At 46.0% G+C, this 25,801-nt stretch overlaps 1 protein-coding gene across 1 annotated transcript in view; it reads right to left on the bottom strand.

The window, feature by feature from the left end:
• The window catches only part of LOC138488168 (ras GTPase-activating protein 4-like), a 1,092,176-nt gene that overhangs the window by 244,309 nt on the left and 822,066 nt on the right, over positions 1-25,801 (bottom strand). Inside the window, exon 11 of the mRNA XM_069614957.1 lies at positions 5,881-5,945. Coding sequence (XP_069471058.1) covers positions 5,881-5,945 — 65 coding nt within the window. The remainder of the gene's footprint in view (positions 1-5,880; positions 5,946-25,801) is intronic.

The following is a 25,801-nucleotide window of genomic DNA, read 5'->3' as shown; positions in this document are numbered from 1 at the left end:
CCTTCTTCTTCTCCTCAGGCGCTAATTGAAACATCTCCGAGGCTCTAGCGATCATGGCGTGGAAGGAGGCCCTGGGCACTGGCGATGGGAGGTCCACTCCGTCGTTGTTGTCCGTAACCGTGCCCGTCGTCGCCGTATCCGGTTCCGTATTGTCCCTCGGAGGAGGGGATGGTGGTGAAGGGTGGCAAGGAGGTGGAGGGTGTACCCACCTTCTCTTGACAGGGCATTCCCCCAATGGCCCAGGCGCCGCGGGTTCTCCCGCCGGTGACAGGGGAATCCTTGTCCAGATTTCAGAACACAAGGTGTGCAGTGCCTGTAGGATGTCCGCCGACACTTCCGTCGGCTGCAGCGGAGGTTGCTGTGGTGGCTGCAATGGGGGAAATGGCAGTGGCGTGGTGTCCTCTGGCTGCTCACCGCCCTGCTGCTCCTCATTGGTATCCTCGCTATTCTCCACATCTGCTTCGCTGGGGTCCTTCCCATAGGACCTGGCCTCCTCGTACTTCATATCCAGCACGGCCTTCAGCCCAGAAACTGACGATGTCTGAGCCCTGCAGGACTACCACCCCGCCCCCTTCTGCTCGACCAGAGAGGACAGTCTAGGGGAGATGATCGGCATCGTCTTCACCGGTGGGTAGGAAAGAAGATTCCCTCCGAGCAGGCAGGGAAACTCTCGCCTTAGGGAATGCCTCCTGCGAGTCCGCATACGTGGCCTTTGCTAGGGACACCACCACTCCTTCCAAGGAGGTCTTTGTCTGGTGAACCTGGGCCTTCACGACCTTGGGTGCTCTTGCAGCCCTCACCGTGGGGGGATGGTCAGCGCCCCGATCCCCCTTGGCTTTCTCCGTCAGAGTCAGCTGGGACTTCTCCAGAAGTTTACCCGGGAGGTCCGACTTTCTCTTGCCGGAGATACCGTTCCCGACCTGACCGCCGAGGAGCCCATCCCAACAGCGCTCCTGGTGCCCGTGGGTTTGCAGTGCTTTGTCTTATGTTGGGACCCCGTAGCCAGAGCGCCCTCAGAGGTCTTAGAAGACCGCTCGATTTCCTCTTGCTGGGTGAGGATTGCTGCCCGGGGATCTTCGTCTGGAGCCACTCGGAGAGCCGATTACAACGGTCCTTCATGGTGCGAGGCACCATATCCTTGCAGAACGCACAGGTCTCCTCCACGTGTGTTTGGTCCGTATGTAGGCCGTAAAGGCACAGGGAGTGCCCATCGTCCAGGAAAATGTTCCATAGTCCACATCCAGGGCAAATCCTGAACAGAGGCGTCGAGTCTCCTTCATCTTCAGCCATGTCCACGAGGATTAGGTCTCAAAGAATCTTCCAGAATCCTCCAAGAAGGTAACTCCACGAAAGTTCTGAAAAACAGGTCCCCGTAAGTCGGATGATGGATCGGTGGAGCTTGAGGCTCGATTGACCGAAAAATAGAGAAAACTCTAAGAAAAAGCGCAAAACGCAGTAAAAAGCCCTAGAGCTAATCCCGAGGACTCCCACCACTCTAACGTGCGGTAAAAATCTGAAGATGGCTGCCAGAGGAGGGGCTTTGGCTGCCAGAGGAGGGGCTTTGGCTGCCAGAGGAGGGGCTTAGGTAGAGGGCAGTCAATGGATGGGGGCAGTATGACCCAGAGACCAGTGATTGGTTGTTAGAAGAAAGACAGTTCAGAAGTGAAACTGAAACAGATTTTTCCTTTACGCAGGATTCCCAGCCTGACGACGGGGAATATTCATGGGCATGTGAATCCATGCCAGACCCTATGCTGGAGAAAATGGAGAAGTGTGCTTTAACTTTACAAAGAACAGTTCCGGAATGGTAAAAATGGCAGCAAAAAGCAGTAAACAAGAAAAGTGCTCGACCACTGATGACAATCCCATCCTTCAGTACCCCCGGTTAACGCTCTAGTATGAAAGCACATAGCTATAGCAATGCATCAGAGTCCCATAGAACAGCACATCGTGTTAAACACTTCCAACAGAGGACACAGCTTTAGCAATGCAGCACTGTACCGTCCTGCACAGCACCATGGCAATACACTACTGAAATAACACACGGCTCGAAGAATTCACCACAACCTATACTACACCATGTGACTGCAGCACGGAGACAAAAGACAGCTGCAAGAAATCGCCATGATCCCCGCTGACGAATAGTAATAGCGCTTCATATACAATTAATAATAATACTGGCACAGCACACAACCCTGGCAAATGCACCTCACGCCTGTCTTGCAACCGGTCCTGCAGGCTAGCTAACATGTTTAATGTATATCAGAGCCCTAGCGATGCACCTCTATCTCGCCCTACAAGAACCCTGTTAAAACTCCAAAGGAAAACTACATGTCTCCAGCAATGCACCTCAAGCCCACCCTGTAACTACATTACAGAGGCAAAGCACAGCTCTTTGTGAAATCATCACACTGATTTCAAGCGGTAAATTGTATACTTATTTCTTTACTGTATGTTAAATAGCGCCTTGACGCGTTGCCCCCCTATGGTATCATCACTAAACTGCGCTTCCTTCTTGTGTATCATGGGAAGCAGCAGCAAAGCACAAGTCTGTCATCCCAAAATATGAGACGGCACGCGACTGTAGCAATGCTCCTCAGCAACACCCATGTGATTGCAGTGCTTGCACAACCCACAGCTCTACCGATGTAGACCAGGCTGGCCCTGATGCCCCCACTGCTTGCACACTTCTGCCACCACGATTGGTATACAAGTACAGATTGAAGGGTGATGGGGTGTGAGGAGGGTATTGTTTGGACTTTACCCACCCATTGACCACCTTTTGTTCTGCTTATACTTATAGTCATTCCCGCCCCACTACCTGCTCCTCCCTACCCACAACACACTCTCTTGGGATCACCTTGAGCTAACTCTGTCGCGTGGCAACAACACACTATGGATTTTGATGGGCGGCCATTGGTAGTTCTAAGCAGTCGCCTGAAAAATAATGTCTTAATTGCAGCTGTAAATCAGTTCCTAGTGTAGTACAAATGTCTTCACCAATAGTGCCTTGAGTCACTTGATTTTAACCGGTATCTGTGTTCTCGCATTTGTCCCGTGTGTTGAATTTTTGGTAAAAGCGAGCATTGGCAAAACCAAGAGTTTTGCTGTTTTTTAGGCATTACCTGTGCATTTCGCAGGCCCTTCCTTCCCTTATTTGCCCTCAGACTCACATCATTTGCCAGCTGTTTTCATCTTGTAACCAGGCACTACTAATATGTCAGTGCTAATCCACTGCCTATAAAAAAAGCCAAAACTGTTGGCTTTGTCAGTGCTTGTTTTTGTTGCCACTGCCCTACCAGAAACAGCTGCCACTGCCTGCTCTCCCTCTCCATCATCTCATGACTCCCAGTGCCAGCCTGCGGATCTGCTGGAGAGCCTGGATTGTTTCTGAAGAATGCATAATGCTGAATATTCTAATCTGTAATCGAACCTGCTGGATCTCAGTTTGCCCAAAAACTGGTGCTGGCATTTAAGGAGAAGGTGCAGCCCAATTGCACTCACTCCCTCTTTCAAAAGCATGGAAACCCCAATCTTCAGATTGGCTCAGCAGATTTCTGTGGGAAAATCCAAAAGGGACCCGACCAAAGGAAAGTCGCTTGGACAGATGCATGTAAGTGGTGTTATATAGCACCCATCTGCCACTGTTGGTGGCCTCGTGCGCGTGGCTCTGTAAGAAAAAAGGAGGGACTGTGGGGGCCCTTATTGCGACGTTGGGATATACAGATGGGGACCCTGTGGAGTAATGGGTGCAGGTTGAAAGTACTCCATTCCTGAGTGCCAATCTGCTTTTATGGACGGAGAAACAGGGGATATGTGACCTATATGGAAGAGTCCAAGATCTGATAGACTTCAGCGCTTTGAGTCTGATTGCCCACCGATGTGGGAGAGTGTGATAGGGCTAACGAGGAGAGCTTAGCCGTGGCTTAGTTAGTGGTCATGTGCTAATGGCTAGGCCCGAGGTGGCATTCTGTAGAGGGTGTGTGTGTAGTGTAAGGTGGAAGGAGATCTTAGCTGTTAGTCAGTTCGTGGGGGGGAGAGGGAGTACGCCTTAAGAGGCAATCCAACCTGCAACCCTGCACTCTCACACCTGGCCATTTGCAGACCTGTCCCATTTCTCTAGTTCACAATCCCACCTGTCAATCATCTCTCTCTCTCTCTCTCTCTCTCTCTTTCTCTCTCACTCTCTCTCTCTCTCATAGATAATTGTATCCCACGAGGAACCAAAAGAATCACACATATGGATACCTAGCTTACACAGGACTGATAGAAATAGCAAAGCAGTGAGAATAAATATGAAAGTGAGCCATACCCCTACAAGCAGCAGAACACTTACAAGCATGACCCCATTACCAATCATTTATAACATAGTCAAGGCCTACACAGCAAACAGACAGGTGGAAAACCACATACCTTGTCGTAGCGATGGTGGGGCAAGGAAAACTCTTTGGATCAGATGTGAATGATGCAGGAGAGGTTCCTCAAGGAACTGCCAGCGCATGGGCACCTTACTTTATCTATATAATATCAGTATGACATGCCATCAGCCCAGGCTGATGTACAACACACACCCGTCTGATGATGCAGTCTATTAGGAAAATGGCATTGAGTTTCAGCAAGGTCAAAATCCACATAGACATGGCATCCCCATCGCTTCACGCTCAACCACACTAATACTACCTCACGAGGGTCCCTAAAACCGCACCTAGAGAGCCAAAACTAGAGATGGGAGCCACTGGCAACGAGAAGGATTCTCATCACCTGTATTCCCAAATCTCAAGAACCTGGCATTTCTGAATAGCAGAAATATTGTGCCATTCCGAAGTGCTCAATTCTACTAAATGTGCACATGGCTTTACATAGCTAGGTGGCAGTATGAATAGTGTGGAACCCAGCCCCATGAAGCATACACCTCATTCTCCATGTGCGGGGGAGCGGGAAATTGAAGCGTAAAAAAGGAACGCCTCCATTTACCACACTGCACATTCCCAATGAACGGATTCCTATGCAATACGTACCCATATAGGAGCATGGGGATTCCATAGGAATCATTGGTAAATGCCTTGTGCAAAGTGTAATTTGCAGGGTGTCATTTCCTTTTCACAAGACAGAGAGGAAAATGAAAGAGTAAAGCGAATTCGTCTCGCTTTACTATTTCCCCCTCTCATCCACCTTGTAAATGTTTCACATTGCATGCAGAGGACCCCACAGCACATACGAGCGAGTCTCTCTTGCGTTACTATTTCCCTCTCCCCTCCACCTTGTACATGTTTAACATTGCATGCAGAGGACCCCAAAGCACATATGTGCAACCTGTGGTGGTCCTGTGTATGCAATTTGTGTTAGTTAGAAAATGAGGCTCATAAGTGTCAGGCGCATGTGCTGTAATATCAGCCATGTGGGTGGAGGGGAAGTGCCATGATGAGGTCAGCTTGGCCCAGACCTGCCAGCAGGACCCACCGCTCCCATTCTGGGAACGTAGTTCTTCACAAAAGTCCTTAAAGCGCCTTGTGGATATGCTTTTTGGAAATACATTGGCAGACATGCGAGTGAATCTACTGTGTGTGAATTGGGTGCAGAACTGTCGTGGGAGTCTCCCTCCAAGGTCTACCTCTATTGGTGTCCAACACTATTCTCGCAGGGGGATGGGCTCCTACAGTGTACCCCAACTCCTGAGGGGCAGCAGTGGTATTATTCCCCTATTGTGAAGCTCCTGGATGTTCAAGCACAATCAATCCCTCAAAGGCGTGGACATGGGGCATGATCTGAAGACAAGAAACAGAGACTTGGTTTATTTACAACTCATCATTCTCTGGAACAGCCCCGTTTGTTCCTTAGCTTTGAGCCCTTCAATATCACAGACTTATAATGCTTAAATACCTTCAAAAAGGATTCCATTGATTTTGACGCCAAGGAATTACTTCTGAACAATGTATTTGGTTCATCTGAAATGACAAAATAAAGGACACAACATTCACTGAAAAAAGTAAAACAAATATGAACTCTCTTAGTTAAATTTTTCATTTATCAAGAATCTGAACAACACCATCAGTCCTGCTGCCATCCATCCAAAGCTGACATTTGTTTTATTTATTGTGATGTAGTTAATACAATAACTTTTCACAACATTTCATCACATTAACAAATAGGAACAGTATAAAACAATTGATAGATAATTCATTGTTAAAATGCAAGTTCCTAAAACCAATTTCACCTTAAATGTCATCAAAATATACAAATATCTAGACATCATACTAAATATCACTTAGAACTTTCCAACTTCAAGCAGCGAGGTCTCTGCTAAAAAGACTAAAATGATTATAAAAAGTGGCAGAAATGGGTACCTCCAGTGCATATTTGGAAATCTTTTTAAATAAGCTGTTAAATGACCCCATTACTTATGCTCTAATATGAGGTGCTGATGTCGGCTGAGTTCTCAACTGATACTCTGGTTGTGGTCCAATTCCATGCCCATAATTTCATCTTCATGTTTAAGGGCTCTGATACCGAAGATTCATGCTAACAATCTAGAGTTTTCAGTAGATCACTGCAATTCTCATACTACGTATTCATAGACCCATTGCCTTTCATTATTATCACAGCCTGCAAGTCAACATAAAGCGAGCCACTAGGAGGATGTAAAATCTTACCAAAGAAAATCGGAGTATAAGTCTCGATAGTTAACAAAATTAAGCCCAGCTCTTATCGAATTACAGCCCTGGCTACACTATTTGGTAGCCGAAGAACACTTCTCCAGAGATCCGCCTCTAGAGCCACTACATCCTGCCATTCAAACCAAATTACAGTTTCCAAACCATGCAGGATTTTAGGAAAGGCGTTTGATACATAAAATTTCACTAACGGTTCAAGTGAAAAGCGGCCAAATTTAACTAAATTCTTCTGCATTTTCAGGTTCATTACATCTACTTTACATCGCACATAACTTCTTAATGCTTCTTTGTTTTGGTGCTGAAATATTGGAATACCTAAATAGATGAAGCATTCTCCCACTTCAAGTGGTAATCTGCACTTTTTTTTATAGTTAGCATGAGCTAATCCATTCATGAATTAATGTAAACTCTGTTTAGCAATACAGTTTGTTCTGCGCTATCATGGATCAACATTTGCTGAGAGCCATGCAGAAAAATATAATGTAGATATACTTGTTATTTTGTAAAGCGCACATTCTGTTTTTCTAAGTGCTAATTGTGGGCTGTTTTTGTCTATTATGAATCAGGATTTGCTGAGTACAAAAGGAAATGTAAAAATGTGTTCACGCAGCTGAACACAGTGTAGAGATGTTATTATAAAACCGTGACTCTTGGTAGTTTGTCAGTTATCATTTAGCACAGAGAAACAGCCTTGACTGCTGATATAGCATGACTAATGTTTTAGTTTCTGCAGAGTTAGGATGTCTCCAACGAGAGAATAATGTTTGCACAATGCCTTGCTTTCTGGGAATATGTCCATTACAGTTCATGCCTTAAAGGCATAGTCTAGTAAAAATTTGTATTGTCCCTACGGGTCGGCCATGTTTTTTTAAGCCTAAGTGGCTCGATTTTAGAAAACTTTCCTATGGACCTTACCGGAGTTTTCGTCCATTAAACGCACGCGAAAACAAGCACCAGGGAGCCGCCATTTTCTGATAATCCTATCTTTTCCCCCATCGCCCTGGCTGACCTGCTTTTGCGGCACTAAATCAATTCCCCCGCCCCTGAGCCTGTCATCAGCAGACTCGTACCGCCCATTTCCCAACGCCAAAGCACGTCTCGTGTCAACATTCGCTGCGCTTCAGCTAATGACGTGTCGCCATGGAAATGGCAGGACGCCTCTTTCCTCAATAAGTATAAACAGACCGTTTCACAACACACAGCAGCAGATTTTCGATTCCATTCCTCTCTCTGTGTTACTTTGAGTATTCTGTGACTCGTTTCAGTGCTCTGGTCAGCTACCTTCGCCGCTTGTAGCCCGTGTGAACAGATACCAGTACCAGCGCTATAAATTATTTTAGTTTGTTTAACACACAATGGCTACAATAATGCCCTACATGTACAAGCCCGAGTATACCGAGGAGGAACTATTGGAAAGGGGAGCACGCGAAAACGAAGGGGATTTGGGCGGCAGTTGGCAGGACGAATCAACAGATGGAGAGCCTGGGCCTAGTCGAATGGACGGCGTCTCCACCTGGTGCACATGCAATCGGTGCGAGCTAATGCCAAATGAGGACGAGAACTGCTGCTGCCGAGAAAACTCGGGATGCCTGGCCTACTTTTCGGAAGGCGAGCCACAACCGCAATGCATCACCGAGCTGCCAGACTTCAGGGCAGCCTGCCTCACACGGGCCGTGTTGAGAATAATGATGGTGCTTATGCACGAACTTCGCGCAACTGTTCGTCCTCGTAATCTGAGTAACGAGTAAGTATACTCTGCTTGTCATGCCACTCCTATTTCATGTTCTTCTACTATATCCAAAATTACATCTACATATCATTGTAACGCATGTAAGTCGTTCAATAGTGTGCATTGTCTAGATAGCATTTGTCCGTGCAGAATGCCATTAGTTACAAGAATTGTCATTGACAACAAACATTTATTAAACTTATCTTGGTCATTTAAAAACAGTTTGTTTCATTCCTTTTCACAGGTGGTACAGGCTGGTGGCCTATCGTTCCTTTACATGGTGGCTCCACGGGAGGCTTGGGCACCGCGTTCGAAGATTGATACCCGCCTGTGCCGTTCATGCCATTAGAGAAACGTTCCCGAGTGACAGCGGTCAGTACATGGGATTTTCTCTCGCTGTGCTGCAACCTGAACTGTACAATGTTTAAAGTCTTGTATTTTTGTGTCATCAAAATAAGATACAAAATAAAACACAACATATATTTTAACAACGGTTGTTTCGATTTTTTAAATGAATCAAGTGTGTCTCCATTCAAGGATGGACGTCAGACATCTGTGCTCCGAATGGGTGAAGGTCTGGTCGCTGTGAAGCAGGGTGGTCACCATCTATCTAAGCTAACATAATATATTCTCGATAATGCATGCACTAAATAACACTTGTTCAAAGTCTTTAAGTGGGTTATGTCTCTATAAAAGTCACACATATGTCTATACTAACAATTACCATTGGATTATACAGGCCTTGGGTCTTGACCACTATAATACACGGGTTGAAGTGTGGGTCTGTGCTCACAAGAATCTCCGGTATGTGGGATTTGTTATTGATAAGCAACGATATACTATCATTGATTTAAAGACGATATACTATATATTGATATAAAGGCGGTTCGCGCCAGTGGATGCGCGCTGGCATGGGGGGCTGTCAGGTGCGCGAAAGGGCAAGGTGCCAAACTACATGTACACTTCAAAAGGTATCCCACGCCAAGGGGCCATCGGTCACATGGCCTCCTCAGACCCCATGTCTCCAGCCAGGCCTCCCCTTGAAGCAGGCCGCCCCCTGCAATCCACATAAGTGTGTCTCCATTCAGCAGTCTTCCTGTGCCTTATCTGCACGCCCCAGGCCCATCCATCCCACCCCCCTGTATCAAAGGCGGTTTGCACCAGTGGATGCGTGCTGGCATGGGGGGCTGTTAGGGGCGCGAAAGGCCAAGGTGCCAAACTACATGTACACTTCAAAAGGTATCCCACGCCAAGGGGCCATCGGTCACAGGGCCTCCTCAGACCCCTTGTCTCCAGCCAGGCCTCCCCTTGAAGCAGGCCGCCCCCCTGCAATCCACATAAGTGTGTCTCCATTCAGCAGTCTTCCTGTGCCTTATCTGCACGCCCCAGGCCCATCCATCCCACCCCCCTGTATCAAAGGCGGTTCGCGCCGGTGGATGCGCGCTGGCATGGGGTGCTGTCAGGGGCGCGAAAGGCCAAGGTGCCAAACTACATGTACTCTTCAAAAGGTATCCCACGGCAAGGGGCCATCGGTCACATGGCCTCCTCAGACCCCGTGTCTCCAGCCAGGCCTCCCCTTGAAGCAGGCCGCCCCCCTGCAATCCACATAAGTGTGTCTCCATTCAGCAGTCTTCCTGTGCCTTATCTGCACGCCCCAGGCCCATCCATCCCACCCCCCTGTATCAAAGGCAGTTCGCGCCGGTGGATGCGCGCTGGCATGGGGGGCTGTCAGGGGCGCGAAAGGCCAAGGTGCCAAACTACATGTACACCTCAAAAGGTATCCCACGCCAAGGGGCCATCGGTCACATGGCCTCCTCAGACCCCGTGTCTCCAGCCAGGCCTCCCCTTGAAGCAGGCCGCCCCCCTAAGACCATGACATACATACGTCATTCTTTCACAAACACACCCCTGTTTCTAATACTTTATAAACCACTTGATATGTCTCATGAGAACATCTTTGTGCTTTGCAAGTCAACTCCTGAACGTGTTACCTGGCAACCACTGAGATCTACGCTAATATGCTTGTCGTCGTGCTATCCGTGAACTTCTGTGACCACCTATTCTCCTGCAACATACTGCTCTGCTTGCTGAATCCAACTGTTTGTTGGTCAAGGTAAGGCCATGTATCCTAGTCATATTTCGCAGATTTTTAAATTTCTATCTATTTGCGAGTTGAGTACACAATAGTGCTAGGTTCATTGGTCTCATTGCTATTGACTTGAGTTTCCATTGCTATGCTATCAATAGATCTATTTATTTTCAACTGTGTCTATTGTCATCGAATTGCACCCTTCGGGGGTCCAGTCTATAATGTAAGCATGTTTCCTTCTCATGCAATACAGAACATCCAAGGGATGAGTCACATGTTCAGTTTTTAGTCACATCATTTATACATTTCTCCAACTTATGCAAATACTAAGCCGCACATAATGAACTGGTATAGTTCCTGCGACCAAAACAAACCTTGCATTGATCATTGTATGATTCATTTACTTTTGTATCAAATATTTATTTTTGAAGATTGTATAATAATGTCGATATTTACTTTTCAGATTTATCAACAATGCCTGCCTGTTCGATTAGCGGTTGCCCTTCGAAGATCCATGAGAAATCTGAAGGCACTACAATGCATGTATTCCCGAAAACTGTTGATCGAATAAGAGAATGGGTCAGACATTGCGGATATCCACTGGATGAGCTGGAAAGTAGAGTCCAACAAGTCTTACAGGACAAGAGGGGTGATCGATACCGCATCTGCAGCTGGCACTTTTACTTGGACATGTACACAACATCTTGGGTAACAAAGAAGAATAAACAGCGAATGACACGGAAATTGCTCGAAAACGCTATTCCCACTCTATTCGTCCACATTCCGCCACCGGTGAGTCAAGTGTCCGGATTTAGCTTTAGGCCTTGGGGTAGTGTGTAGGTATCCGAACGGATTAATTGATATTGTAGGTGTTCTATCCCTTGTAATAATTTCGATATTGATATGAGTGTATAGTTTTTTGAATAATGATATTTACCAATATATTCTTTTTCGATTTCATAACCCACAAACGCAATGTATATATATGGGAACAGGGAACTGTGCTGTATTGAGCATTTTACAAGTATTCTGTCGCCTTACATGGCTATTTTTAATGTTGTCATTTCATTATCAATCATTAATTTACCTTTACAACTTCTTGACTATCCCTTGAATCTGAAGCAAGAACATTCTACATCCTTGACGTGGTCGCAGTTATCAACCACTTCTAGCGCGTATCAGGTAATCTTACTAGGCTAATCCGCTACAGACTTGTTTTATGCATGTCAAGTAATATTTTTATTTTATCGTGTAATCATTTTACCGAATGTTTGGTTAGTGCTTTCCAATTGATATACACCTTAGTTATCGTCTACTGTTGTTTGTTTTCAGTTATAATTAGTGTTATCCATACTAATGCAAGTACTGTCTTTCAGGGAGATGCTGAAGCGTCCGCCACATCTACAACATTTCTAGATGTTCTTCAACAGCAGGAAGTATGGATACTGACAGCTCCATCGAGCGTCATCATCAGAGCTGGAATTCTTGTCGTTTGATTGTTCTACACAATGTTTCATTCGTGGTTAGCTGTTGATATGTACCTGTGCTGTCGACCCCAGGTGTGTGTTATGTTTTCACTATTGTAATCCTCACTAATGTAAGTACTATGTTTCAGGCAGTTGATGGAGCGTCAACCCCTGCACTTGATGCAGAGCCTGACATTCAAGTAATTCCAGGGGAAGTGGAAGCGGGACCATGCGTATACGAATCGGCGCAACAGCTTTCGGAAGTGCGCACTACATTTGCAACATCCATAGATATTCTTCAGCAACACGAGGTATGGCTAATGACAGCTCCATCATGCGTGATCATATAACGTGATTCCATTTGCTTTACTTTCTTCCCTATTAACGCAAGTGCTGTGTTTCAGGGAGACGACGAAGCTTCCACTACAATCACAACACCCAATTTAGATAATGCAGATGTAAATAAATTGGAGAAATAAGTTGATGAAATGTGTTCATATTTAGATTTTCCTTGATTCTTTTGGACAATGCATCATTTGCGGTTATCTCTTTATATGTACCTGTGCGTTCGACCCCAAGTGTGTGTTATGTTTCCAATATTGAAAACCATATTAATCCAAGTACTGCGTTTCAGGGAGACGACGGAGCTTCCACCACAATCACAACATCTCATTTAGATGATTCAGATGTAAAGGAATCGTTGAAATAAGTCGATGAAATGTGATCATATTTGGATTTTCCTTGATTCTTTTGGACAATGCATCATTTGTGGTTATCTCTTTATATGTACCTGTGCCATCGACCCCAAGTGTGTGTTGTGTTTCCAATATTGAAAAGCATACTAATGCAAGTACTGTGTTTCAGGGAGATGCGGATGCCTCCTCTCCAATACAACCATTCATGGCAGTCCATGCAGAGCCAGAGGTATGGATACTGACAGTTCCATCGAAATAGATCATCACTGGTCGAATACTTGTCGTTTGATTGTTGCACACAATGTTTAAATCGTGTTTGGCTATTGAGATGTACCTGTGTGTTCATCCTCACGTGTGTTTTATGCTAACAATATTTTGATACATAGTAATGAAAGTACTATGTTTCAGGGAGACGATGGAGCCTCATTCCGTGCTGTCTATGCGGATACAGAAAATATAGCTGTGCAGCACAAGAGGAAGGGAGGACATGCGGAAACGAATCGGAGCTACAGCGTGCAGAGGTTGAAGGTCGAGTCAAAAAAGTTGCAAAGAAAAAAAAACAAAAAAAGGTTAGTTACAAACAGTTCATAACTTTAAAAAAATTTTGTGCTGGGGACTATTTTATGTTTTTTTCCAGTCAATTCTACTACACTCCATCTTGTGTTTAAACTGAACATCCCTTTTCCAATCTCTCCTCCAGTTACCCGTTGGTGTCAGAACTATACACACACAGACAGTGAAGCGAATGAGAGATGTGGCTTGCCAGACCGTGTACACTATGGAGGAACTATTAATTGAGGCGAGGCGTGTTCAGGCTCGAGATGCTCATGTCCAATGGCCAGAACATGAATTAACTGTGTTTGGAGACTACAGCAAAGTTGCATTGGACCATAGCTAAAGTGCGACCGCACCACCACAAGAAGATGTTATTGAATGTATTGAAGATAGCTCTGTCATGATCTCTGCTTCCAAAAGGTCAGGGTTTTCCCAACTCCCTTGGAAGCAGATCCATAACCCAGGTTCCGAGTGCCAACCAGTCCCAATTGGGACCTTTTGGACCCAGTCCTGGCGCCAGTGGCACCAGGCTCATAAATATGCCCAGTCCTAGCGCTGGAAGCGCCGGGCTCATAATGCTTGGGTGGACTTACCTGCAGCAGACCATGCTGCTTACTTGCCTGCCAGTTGAGCCTCTGATCCTCTTCTGTTTGGAACTACTTTTCCTGTTGGGTGGGGCAGGAGCCACTCCCTAGATTCAGAACACTGGAAGTCTTCTGGAAAGCAGGAACTCTTTTCTTACCTAGGCGTGGCTGTGGAAGGAGACACCTAAGCACTACAGGAGGCTATTTAAACCACACCCGATGGATGAATCTTGCTTTGCGTTATTCTGCATCCTCTGCAGCAGGACGCTCATCGTGTCTTCTGCATCTGATCCTGGGCCTAAGGAAAAAGGCTTACCATCCTGAATCCAGTCTTCAGCAACACCTATAAAGACAAGAAAGAACAGGTTAGCATTACGGTCTTCAGTGACAGCTCTTCACTTACCTGGTCCATCAGCTGTCACCAACGCCTCGCGCTGCATTCCGGCATCTGAAAGACAAAGGCTTACCTACTCTTCGTGCGCTCCGGAGGTCTTCACACTGCATTCGGCATCTGAAAGACAAAAGCTTACCAACTCTTCGCACGCTCCGGAGGCCTTCGGCGCTGCATCCCGCATCTGAAAGACAAAACAAGGTGCGTTTAAAGACATTGGGGAACTTTAATACTCACGTGTCATTACTCCTTTCCACATCTAACCCAGTGGGTATTCCGGCACCCTGCAGCTGCTCCGAACTTGTACCTGCAAAATAAAAAGACAGTTAGAGCGCATCGTGAAGCAGGCAACAAGCGCTTACTTACGTGCTTCCAGGCGCTTCTATTCATCACACGGGCTCCATCTTCAACTCACTTCAGCCCGTCATCCGCCATCGCCAGAACCCTGCAAAACAAGAAACATCATTACTAAAGACTTTAAAGACATTAGAATTACTCGAAACTTACCGTTCGTGCAGTAAACGACGGACAGCAGTCCTCTGAAGTCAAGAGGCCTGCTCCCCTTATCCAGTGAAGAAACTGGTTACAGCACCCTACCCCGAGGCAGATGGAGAGCACGGCGTTCACTTACCTAAGGTGAGAGCGTTAACCTTTGGGGTTCTACAGGAGAAGAGAAAGGGAAGGAGAGAGAGACATTCAATAACCCAGTTCCTTAATCCCATATTTTCTATCTGCAGACATCTTACCCTTCGAGTCAGACATACAGTGCACAGAGGTCCAGCCCAAAGAGCCAGCAGTGTGTTACACATCACCTTTGAAGATACGGTATACGCCCAGTCAAGACCGGCGCCTCTACGGGAATCAGGTGAGCGTTACAGAACGCAAAGCCTACCACAAAACTCCGGTCCAGGCGCTATGGAAACCTCGGATACCGACCAGCTAGCCCAGTTACTTGGGGAACTAAGGGCAGAAGTGCATGCAGCCCGTCAGGAAACGAACGCTCTAAGAAGGGAACTGATTATTTCCAAGGAGCGAACAGATGATCTCGCTAGACAATTGCTACAGTCACAAGCCGGACAGACCCCGTTACCCACATCTGGGGGAAATCTTCCTTCTACATCCTCTATGAATCCAGTGCAGATCAACCTACCTGGGAATGTACCTCTGGCTCCGCCCGAACGATTTTCTGGTGACCCAAAGAGGTTTGCAGTATTTATCAATCAGTGCCGGTTGCATTTCTTATGCCGGCCAGCAGCCTTTCCAACTGATCAAGCTAAAGTAGCTTTTGTGCTTTCGTACCTTAGTGGCAATGCGGCAGACTGGTCGATCCCTCTAGTAAATCAAGATGATCCGGTCCTCCATGATTTTCAAGCTTTTCAGCTCAGTATGGAAAAACTGTTCGCAAGACATTCACAGGGGCAGGCCTTGGACAATGAGCTTATTTCGTTGCGACAAGGTAATCAAGACCTTTTGGCTTATATTGCGTCTTTCAACAGACTGATAGTGGAAACTCAATGGCCTGAGGACAAAAGGATTACACTGTTTATTAGAGGTCTACGTGGAGAGCTCAAAGATGTGTTAGCCCAAGTAGTGAATCCCCCACAAGATTGTTCAGACTATATAGACTTAGTCGTTCAAATAGATCACAGACTGCAGAACAGGAAGGCCGATCGTTCCAAGTTTGATGCTCGAGTATTTTCCAAACCGCCAACTCCTTCCAAAGGAGTAGACTCCGGGGAACCCATGCAAATAGGGGGTCTGAAAGGTCCTCTAACACAAAAGGAGCGGGAAAGGAGAAAACAGTTGCAATTATGCCTCTATTGCGGAAACTCAGGGCACTTTCTTCGAGACTGTCCGGTGAAACCTGCCAAGAAGGCAGTAGGAGCTGCAGTTACCAAAGTTACAAACTCTGAGCAGGGAAACGACCTCGCCCGACAAGAATAGAGGTCCTCTTGCCGAGCGTGAAAACCAGTTCCGTGACCTCGCATTTCGTGATACCTATGGTCCTCATTAGCCCTGATAATCCGGATCGATTACATGCAATTGAAGCTTACGTCGACAGCGGTGCCATCGGCAATTATGTGGATCATGAAATGGTTTTGAGGATGAATCTAACTCTTTGTCCCAAGGCTGTAAAGGACGTCATTACTACGGTGGATGGTACGGAGATAGCCTCTGGGCCAGTAACGCATACCACTCAAGAGGTGACGCTAGTAAGTCAAGATGGACACCATGAGAAGATCGTGTTCGATGTGATCAAGGCCCCTCAGTTTCAGATTATTCTAGGAATACCTTGGTTAGAGAAACACAATCCTCTGATCGATTGGCGAGCAAGAACGGTCCAGTTTCCAGAATGTGTCTCTACTTGTCACCCTCCACCTGATGTTGCACTGGCAGCAATTTCTTCAGAGACTCCCCAGTTACCTCCCGAATACCTAGAATACCAAGATGTTTTCCGGAAGGATCAGGCTAACTCTCTACCTCCTCATAGGTCTTATGACTGCCAGATAGACCTGATACCTGGATCTACTCCTCCTTGTAGTAGAATTTATGCCCTCACCGAGCCTGAGAACCTTCACCTTCGACAATACCTGGATCAATACCTGGCAAATGGGTTTATTCGTCCTTCCAAGTCCCCTGCTTCTTCAGCTTTGTTCTTCGTTCCAAAAAAGGAAGGAGACCTTAGAACTTGTATAGATTATCGCTCCCTGAACCAGATCACCGTTAAGAATAGATATCCGTTACCTTTGATCCCTGAACTCCTGGACCAAGTCAGAAAAGCATGCATATATACAAAGCTGGATCTTAGAGGAGCTTACCACTTGGTACGAGTAAAAGAGGGCGATGAATGGAAGACGGCCTTCCGCACCAAGTATGGGCTATTTGAATATCAGGTCATGCCCTTCGGACTTTGCAATGCCCCGGCCGCCTTTCAATATTTTATGAACGATGTCCTCAGAGAGCTCATAGATGTGTGTGTTGTTGTTTACATTGACGACATCCTCGTTTATTCTTCATCGGAATCTGAACATCGGAAACACGTGAAAAGGGTCCTCGAAAGATTGCGTCAACACAAACTTTTCGCTAAGTTGGAAAAATGTGTTTTCAATGTGACTGAAGTTGAATTCTTGGGATTCATATTATCACCTGGCGGAGTGCGTATGGATTCAAAGAAGGTCGATGCAGTTCTCAAATGGCCATCACCATCCTCCGTAAAAGGTGTGCAAAGCATGTTAGGCTTCGCTAACTTTTACCGCAGATTTATCCCCGAATTCTCTCGAATAGTCCAGCCCATCACTGCCTTGTTAAAGAAAAACAAACGTTTTGAATGGTCTACCGAGGCGGAACAAGCTTTCCAGGATTTGAAGACTAAATTTATCTCTGCACCAATCTTAAAACACCCTCGCCCCGAACTCCCCTACATCGTGGAAACTGATGCTTCAAGCCTTGCCATGGGGGCAGTTCTATCACAAAAGGACCCGGTAACCAATCAGTTGCATCCCGTGGCATTTTGGTCCCGCAAATTCTCGCCTCCTGAAATCAATTACACGATTACTGACAAGGAACTTCTGGCTATCAAGTCTGCCTTTAAGGCTTGGCGGCATTATCTGCTGGGGGCCCGACACACCGTTACTGTGATTACGGATCACCGAAACCTGCAATATTTGAAAACCGCAAAAGCCCAATCCTCTAGACAACTCCGTTGGGCATTATTCTTTGCCGAGTTTGACTTCATAATTACCTATCGACCTGGTACAAAGAACGGTAAAGCTGATGCCCTTTCTCGGATGGGAGTGGAAGAACACTTGATCAACCCTAAACCTGCACCAATCATTCCCGAACAAAGAATTCTGGGTGTAATCGCCACAGAATCCATAGAGGAAGTTAAGGATAAAGCCAGGCAACTTGTAACTCCAGCAGACATACAGAATTGGCATCTGCAGGGAAAGGACTTTGCAGTAAAGGACAACTTATTGTATTTCCAAGAACGATTATACCTACCCAGCACAGATTTACAGAAAAAAGTAATCTCTTGTTATCACGATTCTTTAATGGAAGGACATCCCGGTATGGCCAAGACCTCAGAAAAGATCAAGCGCTACTTCTGGTGGCCGTCTTGGAAAAAAGATATCAGAGACTTTATAATGTCCTGTGGAGTATGCGCCCAAAACAAGAGTCAAAAGGAAAGACCAGCAGGCCTCTTACGCCCTATTGACATCCCACCTCGCCCTTGGCATACGCTTTCTAGGGACTTCATCACCGATCTACCTCCATGCTCCGGATACAATACGATTCTAGTAATCGTGGACTTATTCTCCAAGATGGCGCATTTCATTCCGCTCAAAGGCTTGCCAACAGCAGCAACTCTGGCCCGAGAATTTCTCAAAAACATCGTCCGACTGCACGGTTTTCCTTCGGTTCTAATTTCGGATCGACGTAGTCAATTTATTTCTCATTTTTGGCGAAGTTGCTGTCGGTCGGCTCAAATTGATGTGAGACTATCGACCAGTCACCACCCTCAGACCGACGGACAAACCGAGAGGACCAATCAAACTCTGGAACAGTATTTACGCTGCATGCTGCAACAAACTGAAAAAACTTGGAAAGACATCCTTTGGATAGCCGAATATGCCTACAATAACTCTGTCCATTCGGGAACTGGGAAAACCCCGTTTTTTCTATTGTACGGCAGTCACCCTCGAACCTCGGAGTTGGATCCCCTCCAAGATCTTGAAACACCAGCAGTAGACTACCTGCATTCTACAATCACCCAAGCCTTTAAGGAAGCTGTTTCTCACCTTCAAAGGGCAAAAGAACAATACAAGAAAGGAGCAGATCAACATCGGAAGGAAGCCCCTCAATATCAAGTAGGGGATCAAGTCTGGTTATCCACCAAATATCTACCTCTAAAAGGGCCAGGCACATTCAACCCAAGATACCTTGGTCCCTATTCCATCACTACCATAGTAAACCCAGTAGCGGTCAAGTTGGACTTGCCCCCGCACATGAAGATACATCCGGTCTTCCACGTCTCTCTATTAAAACCCGTGCAACCTCAAACCCGACTAACTAAATCTCCAAAACCTATCCTAGTTGATGGAGAACTCGAGTTTGAAGTCAAAAGCATTCTGGACTCCAAGATCTCCAAATCTAAACTATTTTACCTAATTGACTGGAAAGGCTACGGCCCCCAAGAGAGATCCTGGGAACCTGCTGAATATGTCCACGCTCCTTGCCTAATCAAAAGATTTCACCGAACATTTCCTGACAAGCCAAAACCCCCGGGGAAGCCCGGTTTGGGAGGGGCTTTGAGGGGGGGTACTGTCATGATCTCTGCTTCCAAAAGGTCAGGGTTTTCCCAACTCCCTTGGAAGCAGATCCATAACCCAGGTTCCGAGTGCCAACCAGTCCCAATTGGGACCTTTTGGACCCAGTCCTGGCGCCAGTGGCACCAGGCTCATAAATATGCCCAGTCCCAGCGCTGGAAGCGCCGGGCTCATAATGCTTGGGTGGACTTACCTGCAGCAGACCATGCTGCTTACTTGCCTGCCAGTTGAGCCTCTGATCCTCTTCTGTTTGGAACTACTTTTCCTGTTGGGTGGGGCAGGAGCCACTCCCTAGATTCAGAACACTGGAACTCTTCTGGAAAGCAGGAACTCTTTTCTTACCTAGGCGTGGCTGTGGAAGGAGACACCTAAGCACTACAGGAGGCTATTTAAACCACACCCGATGGATGAATCTTTTGCGTTATTCTGCATCCTCTGCGGCAGAACGCTCATCGTGTCTTCTGCATCTGATCCTGGGCCTAAGGAAAAAGGCTTACCATCCTGAATCCAGTCTTCAGCAACACCTATAAAGACAAGAAAGAACAGGTTAGCATTACGGTCTTCAGTGACAGCTCTTCACTTACCTGGTCCATCGGCTGTCACCAACGCCTCGCGCTGCATTCCGGCATCTGAAAGACAAAGGCTTACCTACTCTTCGTGCGCTCCGGAGGTCTTCACACTGCATTCGGCATCTGAAAGACAAAAGCTTACCAACTCTTCGCACGCTCCGGAGGCCTTCGGCGCTGCATCCCGCATCTGAAAGACAAAACAAGGTGCGTTTAAAGACATTGGGGAACTTTAATACTCACGTGTCATTACTCCTTTCCACATCTAACCCAGTGGGTATTCCGGCACCCTGCAGCCGCTCCGAACTTGTACCTGCAAAATAAAAAGACAGTTAGAGCGCATCGTGAAGCAGGCAACAAGCGCTTACTTACGTGCTTCCAGGCGCTTCTATTCATCACACGGGCTCCATCTTCAACTCACTTCAGCCCGTCATCCGCCATCGCCGGAACCCTGCAAAACAAGAAACATCATTACTAAAGACTTTAAAGACATTAGAATTACTCGAAACTTACCATTCGTGCAGTAAACGACGGACAGCAGTCCTCTGAAGTCAAGAGGCCTGCTCCCCTTATCCAGTGAAGAAACTGGTTACAGCACCCTGCCCCGAGGCAGATGGAGAGCACGGCGTTCACTTACCTAAGGTGAGAGCGTTAACCTTTGGGGTTCTACAGGAGAAGAGAAAGGGAAGGAGAGAGACATTCAATAACCCAGTTCCTTAATCCCATATTTTCTATCTGCAGACATCTTACCCTTCGAGTCAGACATACAGTGCACAGAGGTCCAGCCCAAAGAGCCAGCCGTGTGTTACACATCACCTTTGAAGATACGGTATACGCCCAGTCAAGACCGGCGCCTCTACGGGAATCAGGTGAGCGTTACAAGCTCTGAAGTAGTTGCAGATCAATTTACACAATCTACACCCGCCAAAAATTTGCCACCAAAAAACCTGTCGACATTGTTGTGTTCTCCCATCAATGTTGAAGTAATAGATGTCAAAATGACAGAGAATGAACCAGCCGCAGCATCCATAGACGCATCAGAACTTGATATCAGCAATATTACTTTCCAATGTGTTGAAATCTCCACAACGTCACAGGCCGAAACAACGTTGACGCAGGATGACAGTCTAATGAAAGAGAGCAAATACATTGTATTCGACAGTTGTTTGATGGAAATTATAAGTATGCTGAAATATGTGCATTCCATTAGAGGGAAAGTATGTGGGAAGCCATTGATTAATGTGACTCGTCAAATAAAAGGCAGTAACGTCAAAATAAATGCCGCCTGTAGATTAAATCATAGGTTCTCATGGTCTGCACAACCGATGCTGGGGAAACTGCCAGCAGGCAATCTACTGTGTGCAGCTGCATCACTTTTTAGTGGCTCCAGTTTTAGAAAGTTAGAGGCTTTCTTTCAGTTTGTGGTACTCCATTTCATTTCTAAAGCGCTGTACTACATATACCAACGTGTTTATCTGTTTCCGGCCATTAGTGGTGCTTGGAAAATTGAACAATTGTCTCTAGCAAGTACATTCGAAGGCAAACGATTCAGGCTAGCCGGCGATGGACAGTGCGACAGCCCTGGATTTTCTGCCAAGTACTGCACCTACCACTTTCAGGACATGGATAGTAAGACAATTGTGAGTTCGGTGGTCGTGCAGGTAACACAATGTACATCGTCAGTGGCCATGGAGAAACTAGGATTTATAAAATCAGTGGAATATCTACAATCAAGGGGAATGCACATCGACCTCATAGCCACGGATAGACACGTTTCAATTGCCAAGACAATGAGAGAGCAGTTCCCACATATTAAACATCAATTTGACGTATGGCATCTTGCTAAATCAATCAATAAGAAAATCTCGGCTGCAGGGAAAAAAAAAGGTTTTGAAAGTATTTTGCAGTGGTCACATTCTATCACCAACCATCTTTGGTGGAGCTCAAAAACTTGTGAGGGGTCAGTGGAAATACTACTTGAAAAATGGCGGCCACTGATGCACCACTGTACCAACGTTCACCGCTGGACAGCAAATCAACATTTCCACCAATGTGAACATGGCCCTTTGTCCCCAGAGGAGGCACGGAAGAAGAAGTGGTTGATTCCATCTTCACCGACACACAAAGCCATTGAGAAGATTGTTTTCGACAAAACTCTATCAAGAGATTTGAGAGGACTGACAGAATTCTGTCACACAGGAGATTTGGAGGTGTTCCACAATATGTGCCTAAAGTACAGGCCAAAGCGCTTGCATTTTAGCTTTCGGGGCATGAAACATCGCACTCTACTAGCGGTCTTGGCCCATAACAGCAATGTCGGACGTGAACAATCTAGGACTAGGGGTAAAGTAAGGATGCCTCGCTACACTAAGGTGTTTTCAAAACGAAGTAAGCAATGGGTGATCAAACCAGTCTATGATGAAATGCAGTTCGACTTTGTGAAAGGCCTTATTGTTGCTGTGTTTGAGAAGCACAGATATGGAATTTTGGACGTTTCTGTGCAGAGCAGTGATCCATTGCCACCGAACATTGCGACTGTGCCGTGCCCACCCGAAGCACAGCTGATTGTGAAGTACAAATCCCGGTTTAAATAATTGCAATACGATTGTCTTTTTGTAAATAAATGTTATTGTACAGTGTACCTGTAAACCTAACCCCTACCTTCACCATCATGGGTGGCGAACAAGCTTGGTGTCATCTTTGAATTCTCTCTATTCACCTCACATATGTGTATGTATATATTTTTCTCATGTCTCATCTCATGTAAATGTAAATGCTGCGCACTGTTAACGGAGGGGAGGCTTGCGTATTGCAAATAATAGAACAAACAGACAAACAATAAATCTCACTTCTAACTCAACTCCTGTGGTACTTTATACTTTCCCTGACCTTCCGCCAAAAATTAAATGTCTCAATTTGGGCTGCAAAGCTCGCAGACAACGGGGACAAAATTGGGGCACTTAGAACGCGCCAGCCAAGCGGGCCGTGGCATTTGGGAGAGAAGCCAGTTGCACATTGAGGCGCACTACATAGACGGATTCTAAGCTTCAAGTTCTCACAGATGCCTATACTACGTGATGTTGCAAATAAAGAATGCGAAGGACAGCGCCCAGATGAGGCCCACAAGTCGCACTGGAAGTATAAGGGTCTATTGTTTTTTGACCTTGAGACACGGACCATGCCGAAAGAACTACATTTGAAGGGAGTGCGCAATAACGTAAGAGACGATAAGGCAGAAAATTCAGAAACTAGACCGAGTTTCATTTTAGTTCAGTATACGAAAAATCGTTGTCAAGAGCACGGTCCGTTTTACAGACTGCATTACGAAGAGACACAATGGAAATTTCAAATATAATGTAAGTAAATCTTTACACGCTTTTATACCGGAATGAAGATTTAATGAATGGATGCATGAATAAATGAATGAATGAAGAGCTAGGAAAAGCAAGTAAAACGTGTTCGTAGTGGGCACATGGGCATGCAGGTCCACTGGTCTCACCGATCTCGGTCCTTGGCCCAGCCACTTTTCCCTGCACTGCCTACCTGCACTACGGGACTGTCTCTGTATCCTTCAGCCCCTTCTCCCGGCATTTACCTTGCACTTGCCACCATCTGGCCCTATTATTTAATTTGTATTCAACTAACCATGTACAGCACTTTTACCCCCCCCTCCCCATGCGCGATCAGAAAGACACCTGGCCTAGTAGGATCGTTGTCTGTCTGCCTTTGTTCCCCACCTGCCTCGTCGCGCCTAGAAACACTTGAGTATAGGCGCGTTACAAATGCCATATCATATATCATATCATTCCTCACGCATGTAGACTGTCGTTTATCATTGTGTGTTGGCCTCAATTTATTTCGTTACTTTTCGCATTGATTTTAGAGACGAACATACTCCATTGAACTATCCTTGCAAGCAAATAGTTTTTGATCGGCTGTAATAAATAAAATGAGTAATATTAATGAAGATCGGCTGGCGAGACTAATTATAATTTTTTTGTTTTCATAGCAGGTATTTGCTCCCCTTCTGCTACTGCCATCGGTTTGAGACACCAGCAGATGGCTTTTACAGTAGACACCTGCAGCTTCGTGTGAACAACTGGAGCACACTGACAATTTTATGGGACGATCGCCAAGGGCCCACATGCCCTTACGCTGTACTAGTGGCTAGAAGCAACATATCAACCTTTACGATGGACTAGTGCCTAGTTGATGGAACAGCCTTGCGGTTCACCGTGCTTCCAAGGTGCTTCTTTTAACGAAAAGCAACACCCTGTGTACCATGGCGGATACAGATAAAAGAAAATAAATGGCTTTCGGAGTTCATATGGCAATTGCTGAATATTCTCTAAACATTTAATGTAAAATAAATGTACTTTACCAAATGTACCGTGTTGCTGTTTGATTTTAAAGTACAGTTTCATATTCCGAATTGTGGCGCGCTGTGTTGTGAGATGGTCTGTGTTGGTTTCCGGGTTCTGTGTGGAGTCGCGTAGAAGACGACTGGGGGCGTTTGCCTACGCAGCACAGTAACGTCACGGAGAGAGGCGGGGAATATGAATGTTTTGATAATGTCAGGCTCAGGGGCGGGGGAATTGATTTAGTGCCGCAAAAGCAGGTCAGCCAGGGCGATCGGGGAAAAGATAGGATTATCAGAAAATGGCGGCTCCCTGGTGCTTGTTTTCGCGTGCGTTTAATGGATGAAAACTCGGGTAAGGTCCATAGGAAAGTTTTCTAAAATGGAGCCACTTAGGCTTAAAAAAACATGGCCGACCCGTAGGGACAATAAAAAATTTTACTAGACCATGCCTTTAACAATATATGCACGTAGGTGGAAGCATGCTGTTTCTACGGAATGCTTCTACGCATGTAATGTACGTCAATGCCACTATGTATAAACAGTGGATTTCTGTTCAGTAGAAGAGTGAGTGAGCTCTCAGAGGAGGTAGTGGGGTAGTGTGTGCTGCAGCTCTCATTGCTAGAGGGTGCGGATTGCTCATTTGCTAGATAGGGCTCATTGCTAGTGTGCCAGCTGAATGCATAATAAACTGTGTCCATTTAAATATCCATCTCTGTGTCTGTTGTGATCTTATTTTGTTTCCATGGTATATATTTAGGAACTTACAAATGGGGCCTGAATACGGACCCTTCAAAGGATGATCGAGGATGGTGTTTGGACCAGAGTATCAGAGATCCCTGCCAAGTAGGATGAAGTTCCTAGCAGTTGCTATTCCTGATCCACGATCATCTCCGGCGAGGGACTTGAACCTTGTTGCAGCCATGATGCTGTTTTGCATCTTTTGAATGAAGATCACCAGGCACAGAAATCGAGTTGTTGTTTGATGGGAGATGGCGTTGCCTCTCTTTGGTATTAGGTGAGCTTGCTCCAAGTTGTTTGTTTGTTTGAAAAATATATGCATATATTTCGCCAGGCTAGTGAATAATGATTTAAAGATGCCTGATGTTAGAAAAATTCACACATTTTGGGAAGATTGTCATGATGAGAAAACACCCACAGGGTTTGAGAATTAAATAATAACGACCCTGTACCTTAGTGAACTGAGAGCAATACAGGGGAGATTGAGGAGTATGTTGGACAATTGGGATGTGGTCCCAAAGTCAGTACACCAGCCAGTTCAAAAGAATGAGAAGATAGGGTTCACCCATGAAAAGAAGTTACCTATGGCAGACTCATTTTTGATAGATACCGGGTCACAAAAGTGCTCAA

This window comes from Ambystoma mexicanum, chromosome 9 (genome assembly GCF_040938575.1).
Source record: "Ambystoma mexicanum isolate Mex_15411 chromosome 9, UKY_AmexF1_1, whole genome shotgun sequence".
NCBI lineage: Eukaryota > Metazoa > Chordata > Amphibia > Caudata > Ambystomatidae > Ambystoma > Ambystoma mexicanum.
Note: the sequence above shows the minus strand (reverse complement) of the source record. Positions and strands in the feature narration are given on the sequence as shown.